General features: G+C 40.6%; 1 protein-coding gene and 1 long non-coding RNA gene across 2 annotated transcripts; one reads left to right on the plus strand and one right to left on the minus strand.

Annotated features, from left to right (window-relative positions):
• The first annotated feature begins 131 nt into the window (after positions 1–131).
• LOC122133275 lies at positions 132–4,149 on the plus strand. The gene is made up of 2 exons (XR_006152666.1): positions 132–937; positions 1,833–4,149. It is a non-coding gene; the product is annotated as an uncharacterized LOC122133275 (long non-coding RNA).
• Positions 2,727–16,338, minus strand: thbs3a (thrombospondin 3a). The gene is made up of 23 exons (XM_042709105.1): positions 15,150–16,338; positions 13,258–13,464; positions 12,376–12,629; positions 11,987–12,089; positions 11,785–11,811; positions 11,551–11,633; positions 11,343–11,394; positions 11,093–11,241; positions 10,725–10,865; positions 10,032–10,106; positions 9,681–9,833; positions 9,109–9,219; positions 8,644–8,751; positions 8,139–8,298; positions 7,923–8,041; positions 6,962–7,014; positions 6,201–6,394; positions 5,861–6,039; positions 5,567–5,615; positions 5,263–5,459; positions 4,813–4,985; positions 3,358–3,497; positions 2,727–3,211 (listed from the first exon to the last, which is right to left on the minus strand). Exons 1-23 carry the CDS (start codon positions 15,241–15,243, stop codon positions 3,150–3,152), a joined length of 2,883 nt encoding a protein of 960 aa, XP_042565039.1. The 5' UTR covers positions 15,244–16,338; the 3' UTR covers positions 2,727–3,149.
• Between the last annotated feature and the right edge of the window lie 566 nt (positions 16,339–16,904).

Here is a 16,904-nt window from a genome sequence, read left to right on the forward strand (position 1 = left end):
CAAGGATATGATATAACACTGATTTTATGTGGTGAAATAATTTGTGTTTATTTTTTGTCAGATAGCCTAGCAATCGCCATGAATACGCAAACGATACTGGCCTTTTCACACATAGGCTGTATCCCATCTGTGGATTAGGGAGTCATCAGCTTGGTGTTACTTTTGGTTGTTTACCGCTCTAATTTACAATTGATCTTTTTCATCTTATACATTTGGCCACATTTTGAATGCCTTTAGCTTTTTTACTTAGGCACAATCAATATGTAGTTTTACTAATTTGGCTATAGGCTAGGCTACCTTTATTGCTGGCATAGGCCTACCCACGGATAGTTACTGCACCCGCATTCATTCACTAAAGTTTAGGCTACCTGGCCAGCTGTACACTCAAAGATTAGCAAGACTTGAAACATTAAATAAGTATGTAGGGAAGCATCTCTTAGCTTACGTGTAGGCTACACACCCAAATAAGAAAAATACCATATTGATTTTTTGTGTGTCGTATAGGCACTTTCCTATCCCAACATTTGTACAAAGTTGAGGGATAGGTAGCCATCTGATTGTCCTTTAAGCTGGCACATGCTTCAGTGAGCTTTGCACAGTGGCTTTTGTTGACTCTGGCAGTGGGGGCGGGGCACACCACCAAGCGCAAACCTCAACTGAGTTGTGAGAGAAAATTTTAGGGAATGCGACTGTGCACGCAATGCTACTTGATGGTACAGCTCACACCTGGTGCGATGTTTATAGTGACTACTTTCGGTAAAACATGTTAGAATTCACCTAGGTAACTACGTAGCCTATAGCCAACAGTATATCTTTTTTTTTTTTTTTTTTTTACATTTGAATCTCGATGGATGGTACTGTGAGTTGGGTTTAGAACACAAAGGAAACAGGTACATAGTTACAGTTGTCACTGCGGATTGAAAATTGAAACATTTTGGTAAGTGTGATACATTTCAAAATTGTCTGTGCTATTCGCTTTGGAAGGCTAGCAACCTTCTCGCTAACTTTGCTGGTCCTCTTCATTGACCATGCGCGCGCGCCAATGTTAACAAATGCATTTTAGTAATTTTATAGAGTAAGTTGGATAATTGTATCTAGATGGTCGTGTTGTCATCAATATTTTAAAGCCATTGATACACTTAAGGATTCAGATATGTGAAAGTGTAAAGGCTGTTTTATTGCATGAAGTCTTTTCACCTGTTTAACGGATTAGTGTGCTAAGCGACCTGTAGTCAAGGAAACAAAGTTAGCAAGCTGTGTTTAGTCTGCATGGCTAGCAAACTTCCAAAACAAAGGACACTAACATGGCTAGTAGGTCTAGATAAGAAACTAATGAGTTGATGCATTTTCTCAATCACATATAGCCTACAAGCATTAACTTGGGCCATAACCAAAACGTGCAGAATTACAACCCGTTTATACTTGTCAACGTGAACCGTTCACCTTTTCTTAACCAGAGCAGGTGTTAGGCAACTATCCTAAGGTTTGTAAAGTCCCCTTGCAGTAGCCTACCATTCCTTAAAAATGTCTTGTATAATGTATAACACTATTTTGTGTTTACATTAAGACAGGGTCTTTTTGGACTAGTAACTTGCTTTGCTATGGACCATGTGAGAGTGTAATCATTTTCGACACTTTGTCCCGTCTCCCTGGGTCAGGCAGGTGTGGGATGTGGTGCACTGTTGTACAATCTCCTCCCAATATTGCACTCGTCCCGGCCTCCCAGACTCAGTGGAATAGCGTCACTTTTGTAAGGGAAATTGCTTTTCGCTGATAATTGGAGCAGGTGGTCGAAGAATAAATAATTAAACCTAGATTTTATTTCTGTATAGGACAAAGGGTCGGCACTTCGTTCATGCTGTGAGTAGACCACTAGGCCTATCTTGTTCAAAAGCCAAGAAATTCACTTGGAAACCGGACTCTTCTGACCATCTATTGTCGTTCTGGACAAACAACTGATGGGGTCTACAGCTGATTTTATCTCTGATCAAAATCTGTGTGTTTATCTAGCCTATGTATTTTTGTCTTGTCGATGCTGAGAGATTTTATGTGGAAAAATATAGACATTAATAAATAAGTTCAAGAATTCTGGAAACTCTTATCCTGAAATAGACCTAATATGAGAACATATCCTATAAAAGCTGGATTCTTACCATTAGCCATATTGTGTAGGTCTATAGCCTCACTGTTGTGATGCAGGAGTTCAAGTGAATGCTCTGTCCGATTCCCTGATTTACTGCATTTTCAAGACGTGGTGACACTGTGAAGTCTGACCAGAGCAATGGTGCAATGGTGTAATGGTGTCTTCTCCATAGATGTTTTTAGTCATAACAAATGCTATATGAATGTTCTGTAAAAAAAAATTATTCTGTTCACAGGGAGGTTGTGATTTGTAAGACGCAGTGTTCATCGGTTGTATTTTTAAAGTGAGTCATTTATTGAGTATTGATACCTGTTCACTTGAAGAGCTCAATAATTTTATCACGGAGTGTATCAAATAATTGTTACACAATTTGCATGGTTTGAAATCATCTTTCAAGGCACGCTGAATTTGTGAGACAGCACTGAATTTCCTCTTATATCTGATATATCTTATATTTAATATTAGCAGGTAATGTAGGCCTACATGTTACAATGCAATTTGTCTTACTTATTAGCTTATAAAACTACTTCTTGTAGGTTTCTTTTTGGATGAAAGGTTTAAAAGACATCTCCAAAATAGCATATACCCACCAGTAATCCCTTTATTCTTGTAAAGCCTGTACATAAAACTCCCCAAAAATGTTACGGACTAGTAATCATGATCATCATCCACTGAGCAAGGATAGTGACATTTCCACCTTGGCACAATAACCTCATCTTCATGGTGATGTTGATCCATCGCTGTTCTATATTTTTTTCTTTATTTTTTCTCACCATCGCCCTATGATGATGCCGTTTTGTTGTGTTTTTCAGTCCAGTGTGATGGAGTCTGTTGGTAGTGGCCGATCTTTGAAAGTCCACCCCCTCTTAAAGAAAGCAATGCCCTCGCACTTGCACTGTTGATGCTGTGCAGGCCATGTGTGCTGGTGTCAGTGCTGGGCACAGTGGCCATCTTAACTCCCCTCACTCACTCACACGCTGGCAAACCATCATCATCATCCCTATGCTCACACATGTATGTGCACCATAGTGCTTTCACGGTGGCGGTTGAAGTCTTCTGGAATAGTGTCTGGTAAAACACATAAACAAAGATGGATGATTCATTTGTAAAGAAAAAACATCTAAGACATCAAATCTTTACAGATCATAACAGTTGAATGCATTTTATCATTTACAGAATGAGGTTTGTGAATGTAGCATTTAAGTTAGCCATACCATTACAGCGATAACGTAGGTTCGACCAAATTATGTTCTCTTGGGAGAAGCAGAAGACACCCAGTCTACCACCCCGCATAGTAGTATCAACCACCACATTTGAATCGGCCACCATCTCAGTCCCCTCATAGAGTCTCACTCTAGAACACAGAAATAAAACGGTCAAACAGCAGCTTTCACCTGTAGCGCTAATACAAGGAATACATGCAATGCATCACCTTCTACAGAATTTTACAATTGACTGCAGTTCAGTCATTGCACATCCCTCAGTGAATTTGTAATTTACTTTATAGACTTTTATGATACTCATCCTGTAATTTCAAGTGACATACCAAGTAAGTAACAACGTTTTTAACTCTGAAACAGGGGGGTGGGTTAGGGGGAAAGTTGGGGACTGCAGAAGCAAATGGGCATGCCTACTGTATTCACTGGGTGATGACGCAATGGGAGAAAGGAACCCAAGCTCAAGTGCAGTGAGTCGTCTATTCACCAGTCTGCCCAGAATACAAAGCAGGTGTCTCTCTGTTGGTGTTTCAATGGGCCTCCTAGCCAAACAAAGACCTGGCTCTCCCCATGGGGAGAGGCTCCAATACCCTTTTCCAACAGACAAACTGTAATTTGTGTAAAAGCTAATAAAGTATTTTTTTGTAATTGTTTAAATCCTCTTACAATAACACCGGAATGTGGTCAACTGTCTGAATAAAACACAGTATTGGTGCTCTGTCCAGACATGTGTTATCCTATTTGTTTTGAAGATTTTACCATTTTAAAATAAATACTTTTTAAACGTAATTATTTGTGTTTTCTTCATCACCCTCACTGTATTTCTTTCAATCTCTCTCTTCCTCCCTCCCAGACAGCCGCTCTATACTTTCCTTTGGATCTGCATATCAACAGGCGTCCAGCAAATTCTTGCCAAGGATTTCATTGGCATGGCAACCAGAACAATGAAAGGCTAGGGGGGCCCACTCTCTCTGTAAAGTCACAGAGGTTCAGAGTTTTCTTTTCCTTTACAGAAACTATAACGATAACGAACCTTGCCCCCCCCCCCTCCACACACACCACATACAATGTCCTTTTCCTCTCCCTTTGCTATTTTGAAAACACAAAAACCTGAATTTAGAGGTGCTCTTCTAGCATTCAAAGCTCAAACCCTGGGAACACCCACCAGACATTCTTTTGAAGGCTTTTGAAGTTTGTTCTCTGTACATGCACTCTCTAAAGTGATAGACCCAAAAATGCCCAATTCTCCTAACTAAATACATTTTTTTGTACAAAAAGTAATGGTGAGAGCATCTCAAAGGTGGTACTAATAGTGAGGTCTAATAAAGTGTCTAATGAAATGTGACACACAGTGAGGTCTAATAAAGGGATAGGGATACTGTAAATCTAACAGACCATTTAACAGGTCCAAAAACCTCACAGGAGTGAATAATGGAAGTACTCTTGGCTCACCTGATGTAGCCCACCTGGGGTCTGTGACTGAGGTGCCAGCGGTAGGAGGTCTTGTCACTCCACCCCACGTTGCGTGGGTCCTGCCACAACAGCTTCACTTCCCCTTCAGTGTCACCTGCGTGCCACAAAGCATTTCTCAGGTACTCACCAGGACCGGTGTGAGACTTCACCGCCTGCCAAAAAACAAAGCACGATCACACAGTTTAAATGATAGATAGCCTGTCTAATAGATTTTATTTCACGGGAAGGACAGAAAGACTCTACTATCATTCCATGCAGTGTTGTTCATTTATACTCTACTGCTACTTGAACTTAAAAAAAATGAATCTTGCACATATATATATTTATTTTATTTATTTATGTTTATTTTCTACATAGCATATTTATACTGGATGTCACTATGATGACACAGCCTAATGTGGCATCAACTGTATATGATGGTCCACCTACTTTCAGCTGCAGTCCAGGCTCCGCCTTGGCCCTGAACGGAACTGACTGCCAGTAAGTCTGTTCCGTCTGTTTCCACATCACCACATAGAAGCTAGATGAATCCTGATATCCAAAGATGAAGCCTGCGTAGTCATCATCAGTCACTGTGTTGACATGGAATGTGCCTTCAAAATCCACCCCGTTGAAAGCCGTGTACCCTGTGAATGGATATGCATGAGGAGATTCATGTTGAGAGTTAAGAAATACTTTTTTGTCTAGATGTTTATATTCAGCTTTTTTTCTCAGACCGTAAAAGTAAACTTACCCACAGCCAATCCTGGGTCACTATTCATTGTCTGGACAATCTCCATACCCTAGTTAAATTGTGAATTAAGTACAGTTCCTATATCTGACATACAGTATATATACATTTTAAGATATATAAATGATTATATAATATACTAACTTAAATATGACAAGCAGAAATGTTAGCATTTCTTTTAGAGATATGTGCAAGATATTTTAGCTTTAAAAACATTCTACATTGGAATGTAGAAAAAGCAAACAGTGATCGACATCAACTGAAAGCTCAATGTTTCACATTCAGAAGACAAATTACCTGGTTAAGCACAACCCAGTTGGGGTCAATTTGAGCATCACCCTCTGGGTCTAAAATGACTGTCTGATAAGCTCTGAAGTCTGTCAGGGTGACCTCAGCACTTTCTGGGCAAACGTCCACCAGATCCAACACAGAGTCATTGTCAAAGTCATTTTCACATACATCACCAACACCATTTCCTGTGAAGACACATCAGAGAAATTGACCATGGTCCTTTGTTAGTCAGAATACTCTTTTTATAACACACAGGTCACTGGTATTTTTGTTCCTATGACACACAGAACTGTATGTATCTGGAACAATACAATGAGAAATGGAAATATGTGTCCTGATATGTTACCATCAGAATCTTTCTGGTTGGGGTTAGGTATCAGACGACAGTTATCTCCGCCATAATGACTCTCATCAGGAATGCCATCGTTATCGTCATCATCATCACAGTCATCTCCAAGACCGTCATTGTCAGAGTCTAACTGAGAGCTGTTTGGGATGTCTGGGCAGTTGTCCCGGGAGTCCTGGTGGCCATCTCCATCGCTATAACAAGAACACATGATAGTTGAAACAAGATTAGGGCTTTAGCATTGATTAGGGTTGTTCTGTATCCTCAACTTAAGGGCTTCTTAGAATTCTCTTATGATGGGTTATTTAAAAACAAACTTAAGTTACAGAGTTCTCGGCTGTAAAATCTTTTCTCCGAAGAAAACCTTCGGATATAATTCAGGAAAAAGGAAACTACAGGCTGGATCTTTCTGTTTATCATACACAACATCAGAGATCATTACCAACTTAATCTAATTACGCCACTTCAAACACTACCATAACATCTCCATCCAATAGGTGGCGCCAGATTATTCTAAATGAAAGCACTTTAAGTCAATTACATTCTATATTTTCATAGTTTAATTTATAGATTCCTTTTGCAGTTTCTGATAGTACAGGAATTTATAGAAGGGCACTAGAGAGAAAAATATCCAGACACAACATTTAGTCAATGAGGCCAAAAGATGAGAAGTGTGTGTGTGCTGAGGTGGATGGGTGTGGCTCTAGACAGCTGCATTTGTGTGTGGTTTCTGTAGTGACTAAGGTCCTGTAAACACTAACCTGTCCTGATTGGTGTCACATACATCTCCCACCAGGTCATTGTCAATGTCAGTCTGCAAGGAGAGAGAATCGAGAGATTAACCACAGGTGGTACATACTTTGTTATCATACAAAAAAAAATTAAAATTACGTAAACAAACATCTGTTCATTCATTAGATTTCTTTTGTAAATTGAATACCACTCATAGTTCTCTGGTACATAACGGAAATGAAAGACATTTCAAGGGAGACTAATTTAATTCAAAGGCTATCAAGAATACTAAAGCGGTAGCACAGAAATACACATCCAGAGTGGTTCTTCATATATGTATGGGCATCAGAGTGGACAAACAGAATCACACACTGCTGTAGGACATTTACATTTAATCATTTAAAAGAATAGTCCGTAAATCTAATCCAATCCAATTTATGTCAAATTCAGCAAATTGCTCCTCACAGTCCCCTAAAGAAAAACAAGTGTCATACACAATTCCAGCCAATCAACACATTGCTTAAGGTGCATGGAAGGGAGGGGTCCAGGGTGTACTTTGATTGGCTGTCTCAAATATCAACAATCTTTTTGCCAGAATCTTGGACAGCATCTTTAAATGATTTGATCGTAATTGCATCCCTTTGTAGCCAGACATCAGTAAGGGTGCCTCGTGGGAATCAAGCCTATGACCTTGGCATTACTAGTGGCAAAACTTTATGAAACAAACTAGAGGAGAGCCACAATACCCTTTCCTACATGACGCGGCAGTACTTTTTCAGTGGCTTTATCCCCATGATTTCTGATGGTGTTCCAATGGAGGCGTCTTGCCAGGGCTCTGTGAGACTTCTCATCTGAGCCACTCTGCAAAGTTTGCTGACTGGCCTCAGGGCAAATCCACTGGGCCAAGCTTTTCTCAGCTGAGGGTTACCAAAATGTGATCCCACAGAAAAATAAAATGACATTATACGTGCACTGCAGTATTGCTCTTACCTGCATGGGATTACTGACTTCAGGACAGCTATCACAAGCATCTCCAACACCATCCCTATCTCGATCTGTCTGCATGGGATTGGGCACTTTTGGACAGTTGTCGAGTACATTAGGGATGCCTGTGACAAGAAAGATGATCACAATTTGGTCTCATACAGACACAAAGGAGAGGAAACTAATACAAAGTACTGGTTGGTTTTGAAGTAATAGTGTTACCATCTCCATCAATGTCATTGTCACATGCATCCCCTTCTCCATTGCCATCGGTGTCCTTCTGATCACTGTTGGGGACGTTGGGACAGTTGTCACAAGCATCACCGAAAGAATCTGTGTCTGAGTTTTGTTGGTCTTTGTTGGCCACCAGCCGACAGTTATCCTAAACAAACAAATTTGTGATGAGGAAATAGGTGACTGTATGTGTAAGGTGGAAATCATAACATTTACAGAAAAAGAAGTTTACTGTAGTAGACTTAAATTTAGAGAAAATGTAATGATAGATTGCTCCTTATTCAAAAGGTTGTTTGTGAAAAGTATACTTAAATATGATAGGATTTAGAGCAATGTAGCTTTAGCAATGTAGTAACAACATATTACACTTTCAACTTGACAAACAATTAAAAAAAATATACTTCAGGTATATTATTTAAAGGCTGTTTTTTGGAATAAATATGGATGTAGCACAGTACACATGAATCAGCATCTGTAATGGTCACAGGCTGACCTCCACATTCTTGATTCCGTCTCCATCCGCATCCTCATCACATTGATCCCCAATCCCGTCATTGTCTGCGTCCTCCTGGCCTGAGTTCGGGGTGAATACACAGTTGTCCTGCGCCAAAAACACATAGCACATGACACCTCAGTTTTTCAAATAATTTCGATATTTTCTATAATCAATCCTGTTCATCTGAATAAATGGAAAACTGCTTAAACTGATATGCATATATATTTGTATTGAATCATTACAGCATTTGTGTAGAGTTGTATCTTTTCTGGTGCATAGCATTAGCATGCTAGTACCAGAAATAAGTTAGTGTGATGGTAAACTGCTCTCTCCTATCCTCAAAGCCAATGGCTAGTTTTCTAGTGAGTGCTTCAGATACATATACTTCTATCATTAATTGTATCTGAGTTTGGCATCAGTTTGTTATAGGAGTTGGTGAAGGTAAATCTGAAATCAGCTGACCTGCTTACAGTGCTTGTCATTGTCCATGCAGGGCAGAGCGCGGTCAGGGTACCCATCAATGTCAGTGTCCTTTCCACAGGTATTACCATTACCAGCCCAGCCCACATTACACTATAACCAAAGAGATAAAACACATAAACATATAAACATGTAAACAGAGATAAACATATTTCAGTGATTAGCAATCCGTTGCAGGAATTAAAGGAGTAGTCCACGATTCTAATCCAATATACTTGTCAAATTCAGCAAATTGCTCATCACAGCCCATTAACTGTCCATCATGTGTGTGCTCAGAAAACCTGTAAATGGTAAACAAAGTTTGATTTCCTGTTAAGCTCAAATATAAACAACCTTTTACCAGAATCGCAAAATATACCTTTAGGTACAATTAGTAAGCGCTCTCTTCACAAGTACTACCTGATGAAGGAGGTCCTGCTGAATGCTCTCTGGCAAAGTCAGACAGAGATGTGAAATTCCAGGTAGGAATTTTACTCTGTCAGAAGTACACCCATATACAGCTATTCTATGTAATTCTATGCGGTTGTATTGTAGGTCAAAGGACTCCATCTCACCGCGCAGGACACCACTCCATTCCTCTCGATGACACAGTGGGCATTGGTGTCACAAGGGTTGAAACTGAGGGAGGCACAGGACTTCCGTGGGTGGCAGCCTGCTGTCTGGTTACCCATGTATCCAACTTTACAGCCTCCACACATGTATGAGCCCTGAGGCAGCATAACAGAGAGACAGAGAGAGAGAGAGAGAGAGAGAGAGAGAGAGAGAGAGAGAGAGAGAGAGCATATATACATTTAACAAGTCAGTTCTTATTTTGTTTAACTTATTTTGTTTAATCTCATTTGGTAACTTCAATTTGTGCACATGCATCTATGCTGAATACTGCATTTAGTCCAGGAAAGACTTACAAAGGTATTTGTGCAAATAGAGTTGGGGGTGCAGGCGTTGCTGATTTCAACACACTCATCAATATCCACACATTCCTGGAGATGAGGCACATTAGAAAAAAGAGACAGAATCATATAAATATACACTTTCTTGTCATAACTTTCAAGTGAACTGTGCCTCAGTAACATTGTAAAGACAGGGAATCCGCCCCATACGAAAAGAATATTGAAAAATTGAGATATCTTTACTATTTAATTTGTTTCTCAAAGACAACAATGTGAACTAAAAGTGCAATTTAAGCTTAAATATCTGGCTTCTTTGATTTATATATGGACCAAATTCTTGCTATGGTGTTAAAGGAGAGATTTCAACAGGGTCACACATTTTCCTAAATATTTATACATCTCACTCTGTGTGTTCCTCTGTTTCACAATTTGATTTGGAATTGGTTCATTCTTTCATAGATTCAAAATCCATGGGGACACAAGTGATGTACTGCTGTTCTAGGCTGCAGTACAACAAACATAAGCACTACTGCATAAGTGTACTAAAAAAACTCAATTAGTCCTAAAAAGCAATGACACAGTACATGTTTGGTATACTTTCTGATCAGGAAAGATAGGCAACACAACTGTTTTGTGAAGACACTCGATTCAAATCTTTACAATGTTGGATAAAAAAGTGCTGAGTAAATCATAAATGAGAGACAGAACCTGTCTTTGAGTCTTGGCAAACTCCACGCCGACTCCCATAACTGGTGGCCCCCACAGTCCTGGGGGACAGGGTTCACAAGTGAAGCCTTTTGCTGTGTTCACACACGCACCATTAGAGTAACAGGGCTGAGCCAGGTAACACTAAGAGCATTGAAGAGAGAGAGAGAGAGCGAGAGAGGGAGAACGGGAGAAAAGGACGGGGGGGGGGGGGGGGGGTGTCATTTATTGATCAGTAAATGAGATCGGACTGTATCAAGACAAGTGGGGTGACAAATGTGGTGACAGCATGTGCTAATCTGCAAAAGAACGCAATAAAACAAGACCACATTTAAAAAGAAACACATGAAAGTGATGTGCTGTTTTCCCACCTCATCAATGTCTTGGCAGTAGGTTCCATTTCCTCTCATGCCGTCCGGGCAGGGCCCGCAGCGGTACCCTGGGTAGTCCATGGTCTCCATGCAGGACACCCCTTTGAAGCAGGGGTTTGGGGAGCATCGCGAGCGGGGTTCATGGAAGCCTTAAGACGAATGATGCACAGACATATGAGCAGCATAACATCCAAAACTGGACATGCTGGAAAACTGATGGGCCAAAACCTTTGATAGGAGCATCACTTACCACATACTTGGCACTCCAAAATAGTGTTTCTGATCAGAGACATTTCTTTCACCTAAAAATAAATAACAGAGAGTATCCTGAGCCTCCTCTTGCCCCTTACAGACAGATCACAAAGACCCATCACACAGATACAGTTAATCTGTCTTTTTCTCTAACACACACACACACATGCAGACAACAATACACACAAATGCACAGACACTCATACCTGTTCCCTGATGTCTTCTCTGAGCTCTCCCAGGATCTGATTAAAAATGATCAGCTGCCCAATCAGAGCTTTTGTGTGGTCCCCTTCAAAATCACCAGACATGACAAACAATCAGAACTAGGTTTGTGAGATGTCTACTCCACAGTATGTGGTATGGCAAAACATGACAGTACAAATCAACAACAGATTGACACCAGATAACTTAACTTATAATAAGCAGGTGAGTTCACTTACCAAGTATGGAGCCCATCTCTCCGTTTACTGCAGAGAGATAAAACTAAAATGTTACCATCACTATGAGTGAAAGGCTAGTTTTAATAATTTATAAAATTGGACGCAGTGACTGGATCATAGCCCCTGATGTCAGACATACATGAACGTGTCAAATCTGTTATGTATTTGCAGCCATGCACATGCAGGATGACAGCTGGGTAACCTGTGTTGTAGGATGAGGAATCCCCTTGGAAGGGGCAGGCTGTGAGAGCTCCCGCTGTTGCCACACTGCCCCCTAGTGCCACTTTCAGAGACTCCACTGCACCCTGAAACAAGTTCAATAGATCAGATGACCAAATCAGATGACCTTGACTGCAGGGTCATTACCAGTACAGTTTCCTGGAAAAGTAAAAATATCAGGAATGCTATGTTATTTTATCTTATTTTAAGGGAAATTGGAGATATTATAGCTTCATCATATTTTCTTTAGCTTAACCAAGATGTCATCCTAATGACCTTTTCAAGTTCATGCACTCTTGATGATGCACTCTTTCAAAATCCAAGATATTATCTATAAGAGTACTGTATCTAAATATGATGTAGGTGTCTCACCTGTAGTCTTGCATAGGCCTTGTGGCCATTACGAATATCCACTGCTTCTGGATTAGAAGGCAGAGACACTAGCTGGGGAAGACGTTGGCCTGAGTCAACCAATCGACAGTCCACATAGAGTTCCAAGTGCAGGTGTTCTCGCCGAAGGCCCCCAACCCTTAAGATAATGGAGTGTGTCCTTCCATCTGCCAGGTTAGCATTCTGGAGGTTGACAGTGTGATGCTTACCATCCGGCCTTACATAGCGCACCAGGACTGTGAAGAGTGATACACATGGCTTAGGATGTATGCCAACAGGAATGTCAAGACAGATGGAAAAAATAAGGGAAAAGTATAATAAGAGTGTGGCTAGTGAGACATAGACGAGAAGGAGGGCAACATCTGACAAATGCTGTGAGTAAAAGAAGATGGTTGGTGTCAGGCATTCTATCTTATGCTAGAACTTCAGGGAGGCTGAACTTTAGAAACAAAGGTACTGCTATATCCACTCCAGTATTTATCATAACAAACCTGATTTACAGCTTGACATCATTTCTGAACAGGAAGTTATTGTGTAAAATAAGTGTTGTCAGTGCATGGGTGAAGTCAAATAGTGGAGTGAAAGAGATGCTGGAAGAGGCAATAGGAACAAACATACCACTGTGAATTCACTCACACAACATGTTCATAATCTGACTAAATCATATTCATGTCTCCCTGATGCAGTTTGATATGATGTTGGTGGGCCATTCTTTTGGTGGGATATTATTTTGTCTCTCAAGAACATAGTGTCTTACTTCATTGAAAGGCCAAATGTTGTTGATATTGCTTCACTGATGCCTCTCGTCGCAAGACAGATTGGGGATGCACACCAAAGACTTCTGAAAGACATTTAGTAACAAACCTTTGTTGATCTTGGCCATGACGGCAATCTCCAAGAACTTCTTGTTATCCTGTTTGTTGTAGAAGCCCAGCAGCACGCCACCCAATTTGGGTGGCAGGCGGAGGGTGGAGGCGATGTAGATGTCACTGAGGGTTTTCATAGCTCCAGACACCTTCTCCACCGCAGCCACTGTCTGCTTGAGATCCTGAAGTGCCAGCAGGTCGATCACTGTAGCCATACAGAGTAGGATAAATGAAAAGAGAAGATAAGAGAGGACCATGGGGAGTAGGCAGTGTGGGGTTCATCAATTTCATTCATTTTCACCCTTTAGTCCTGACTGCTCATATGTAACCTTTTAAAGAACTGTCAGATTGGTTCAGTTTACACTTCAAACAATGTCCCTGTATTTGCCATCACTTATGACACCCAGTTCTACATTAGCTTTGGTGTATTCCAAGGGTAGGTCCTCAGTGCAGTTATGCAGCATACACATAGCTTAAATATGCATATTCTTAACATATATTACATACTGTATCTCTGCTATGCACCTATGTCTTGCCCCTGAACCATAACATAAATCTTCATTGTTCTATCAGTGATGCATGTTATACCTTTCAGACCTCTGTTTATTGCCTGCACTATGTCCTTCTTAATAATGTGAACAAAAAAAGACCTGCTGTTGTGCTTAAATTAAGCCAAAGCCCTTCTTTGTTAGCCCTGCACAAACCACTGGGTCTGATGAGCCTTTCCCTGGCACCTAAATATGTGTCCATATACCAAATGTAAAACAAAGACATTGGGAGCAATCCTTCAATTTAATTCGCAGCAATTTTGTTAATGTTTGTTGTATTGTTTTTAACATCCACTGTTTTTAGAGGTTCTCATGTTCTGGACTACAGCAAGGCACTGATTACATGTGCAAATCAGCACGCACTCCATTGGCAGAGAGAAGGATATCTCTCATTATCCAGCAGAGACATGTGATCTTGCTCTTCACTTCCTTGGCGTATTACACCAACAGTTGACAACTCATCATCATACTTACTATGTCTATTTCACTAAAGCTTTTCTTGTTTTTATTCTTCCTCTGTCTTGTGTTACTCTGTTTTAAAATGTTTGTACCTTCTTATGCCTTAAAATAAAAGGTTCTAGGCTGTGATACAAATAAACTCATGAAATATTTCAACTTTCTCCCTTGATCTGAGAGTGTACCATCATGTCACTCTGCATCTTTACACCACCCCCATGTATCTGCCAGCTACTGACTCCGAGATGAGGCTTGCATTCAGTAGCCTTTGGGACACAAGACTATGATAAGAACAGGAAGAGACGTGGGTCTGGTCTGGTCTGGTCTGTTCTCTCTCTCTCTCTCTCTCTCTCTCTCGCTCTCTCTCAGCAAATTACCCCCTCCTTTTCAAAGCCTCACGATTGACTGCCACCCATAATGACATTTCAACTCACATTCACAGCCTTTGGACAATAGGGGTCTTGCCATACAGAGGTCAGACTACAGATATGTTATATAGAAGACAGGGGAGACAGGGGACAAACAATCCTTGGGGGGAAAAAAAAAATGCTGTTTCCCAAGCAACCACACTGTAAATAGAAGAACACCGGGACATTACAAATACGGCAATTACTTATGTTTACAAATTCCATACAGCAAAGAGCTGTGTAGCACAGAACATGTATGCTGGGGCTGACTTCAGAATACATAAATTACTCCACTGTCTGTAGCCTAATTCTATTATATTTCATGAAGTAAAATTAAGCGTATGATCAACAGGTAATTTAGCAAAAATCGTAGAGTAACTCAGGTTTTACATAAAAATTACCTATCACTTGTGGTGGCTGTTTGGATAATGATATTACACATAGCACTGATTTAGAAATCTAAATACTGAAAGAGTTACCTTGCATGTCCTGTTTGTCCAGTGGCTCACACATACAATTCATTTGCCACACAGAGAATAAGATCCAAAATGCAAAGTACTGTTTAGCCCCCATGTTGCCTGAAAAAAACCCGAAGAGTTGTAGGTCCACAATGCAAATATTTTTCGAAGTGTTTTTATCCCGCAGAAAATCGGTTTAATCCAAGACTTCTCAGATGTTTTCCTTATGGTAACGATATTGCTACAGGGACTGGAAAATCGACTGCGATGACGACTACTTCTGCGCGGTGTCCCGTCAGTTGCCCACCTCGCGCTGTTGAGTTATGACAGCATGAGAGGCGGCCCAGCCGATTCCTCCCTCAAAACCAGGGTAGCGCGGTGTCTTATGTTGCTCTCTTCTCTGTAAACTCACAGAATAAGAAATATTAGGATTAAGGATTTAATTAGATGCACAAAATACAATTCAAAGTTTCCCCTCTATTCTGATTTTTCCGTGGTGGGTTCTGTTTGTCTAAAACCTCCAGTGTTGCTGTCCAAACAGATGACCACTGACCCAGTGCTGACCTTGTCATTTCCTTTTGTATAGAGACCAGTTGAGAGTAGACTAAACTCTTAACAGCAGCCTCAAGGATGTTTTATGAAAAGTTCTATTTCTCAAAGAGAAACGGATGCTTGTGATGTGATAGAAAAAAGAACAAAATTGCCCAACCATGGTATGATGTCATCCTTGGACACAGGAATTCCCTTTTTTATATATATATATATGTAATACACCACAAGTGCATGGAGATGTTTTAAAGATTTTTTAAAATCTTGTATTGTAGCCTATGTCCAGATGTGTCACTCCACATCCAGAATTTGAAGCATCCTTGGTTTTGACCTGCCATGACCTTGTGGCAAGAAAACTCTGCAAACCAGAATAAAAAAAGTACAAACCTTATCTAATTTGACTGCTAAAGTAAAGCACTGTTCCAACACGAGCCGGCATTCCTTGTTTTCATAAGCCATGAACAAATGTCTCCCCTGTCCAAAAAACCATTCCAGCCCGAGCAGCCAGACCCCCTCCCTCCTCCAGGCTATTCTTCGGCAACACGCGAAATGTTTATTTTTGATTACTTCTGGGTTGCCACAGCAACCACTTTTAACAGCAGGTGATGAGGGAATATTTTTCTCATACTTCAATCTTTATTGGACCCCAAGAGCACCATATAAAATATACTGGTTGTCATCTTTCGCACTTCTACCCCCTTAAGGAACACATAGCCTAAGATGTTATAAGCCTGCATGCCTGATTTTAGTGAATGTGTAGCCTGTTGGAAAGTATTTTTTTCCCTTTGGTAGGAAGAAAAATGAGGGCATTCTGAAACATCGAGTCAAAATTTCTGGACCTGAGTGGCCATGACTCACCGCTTTACCCCCTTGACCAAACCAGAACCATTCTAAAACACTGATGACGCTGAAACAGAGTATAGCCATCCTCTCCGTCCGTGATATTTCCCTCTCCTTCTCTTGTTTGTTCTATGGAAAAAGGGGGCAATCACAATGTTCTGCTCTCTATTTTTTCTTCCCTCTACTTGAACAAGAACTCTTTCCCTTCGATCATTTTTCAAGGTCATTAAAACGAGGTCCATTGGGGCTCCATTGAAAGCAGAGGGGTTTCTTGAATTGGGGGTTGGTGATGGAGAGTTGGGGAGCAGTGGTTGATAAATCCAAAGGGGTTTCACAAAAGTTTCCAATGGTTGAGAACACACACACACACACACACACACACACACA

The sequence above is a fragment of the Clupea harengus genome, chromosome 11 (genome assembly GCF_900700415.2).
Source record: "Clupea harengus chromosome 11, Ch_v2.0.2, whole genome shotgun sequence".
Taxonomy (NCBI): Eukaryota; Metazoa; Chordata; class Actinopteri; order Clupeiformes; family Clupeidae; genus Clupea; species Clupea harengus.

What these genes read in the sequence shown, in the direction of transcription:
- thbs3a (XM_042709105.1), bottom strand. Translation starts at nt 15,243, where the DNA reads ATGGGGGCTAAACAGTACTTTGCATTTTGGATCTTATTCTCTGTGTGG. An exon ending in TTTGGAGTGCCAAGTATGTG is followed by an intron (nt 11,242 to 11,342) that starts GTAAGTGATGCT and finishes ATTCGTCTTAAG; the next exon opens with GCTTCCATGAACCCCGCTCG. An exon ending in ACGGAATCAAGAATGTGGAG is followed by an intron (nt 8,299 to 8,643) that starts GTCAGCCTGTGA and finishes TTGTTTGTTTAG; the next exon opens with GATAACTGTCGGCTGGTGGC.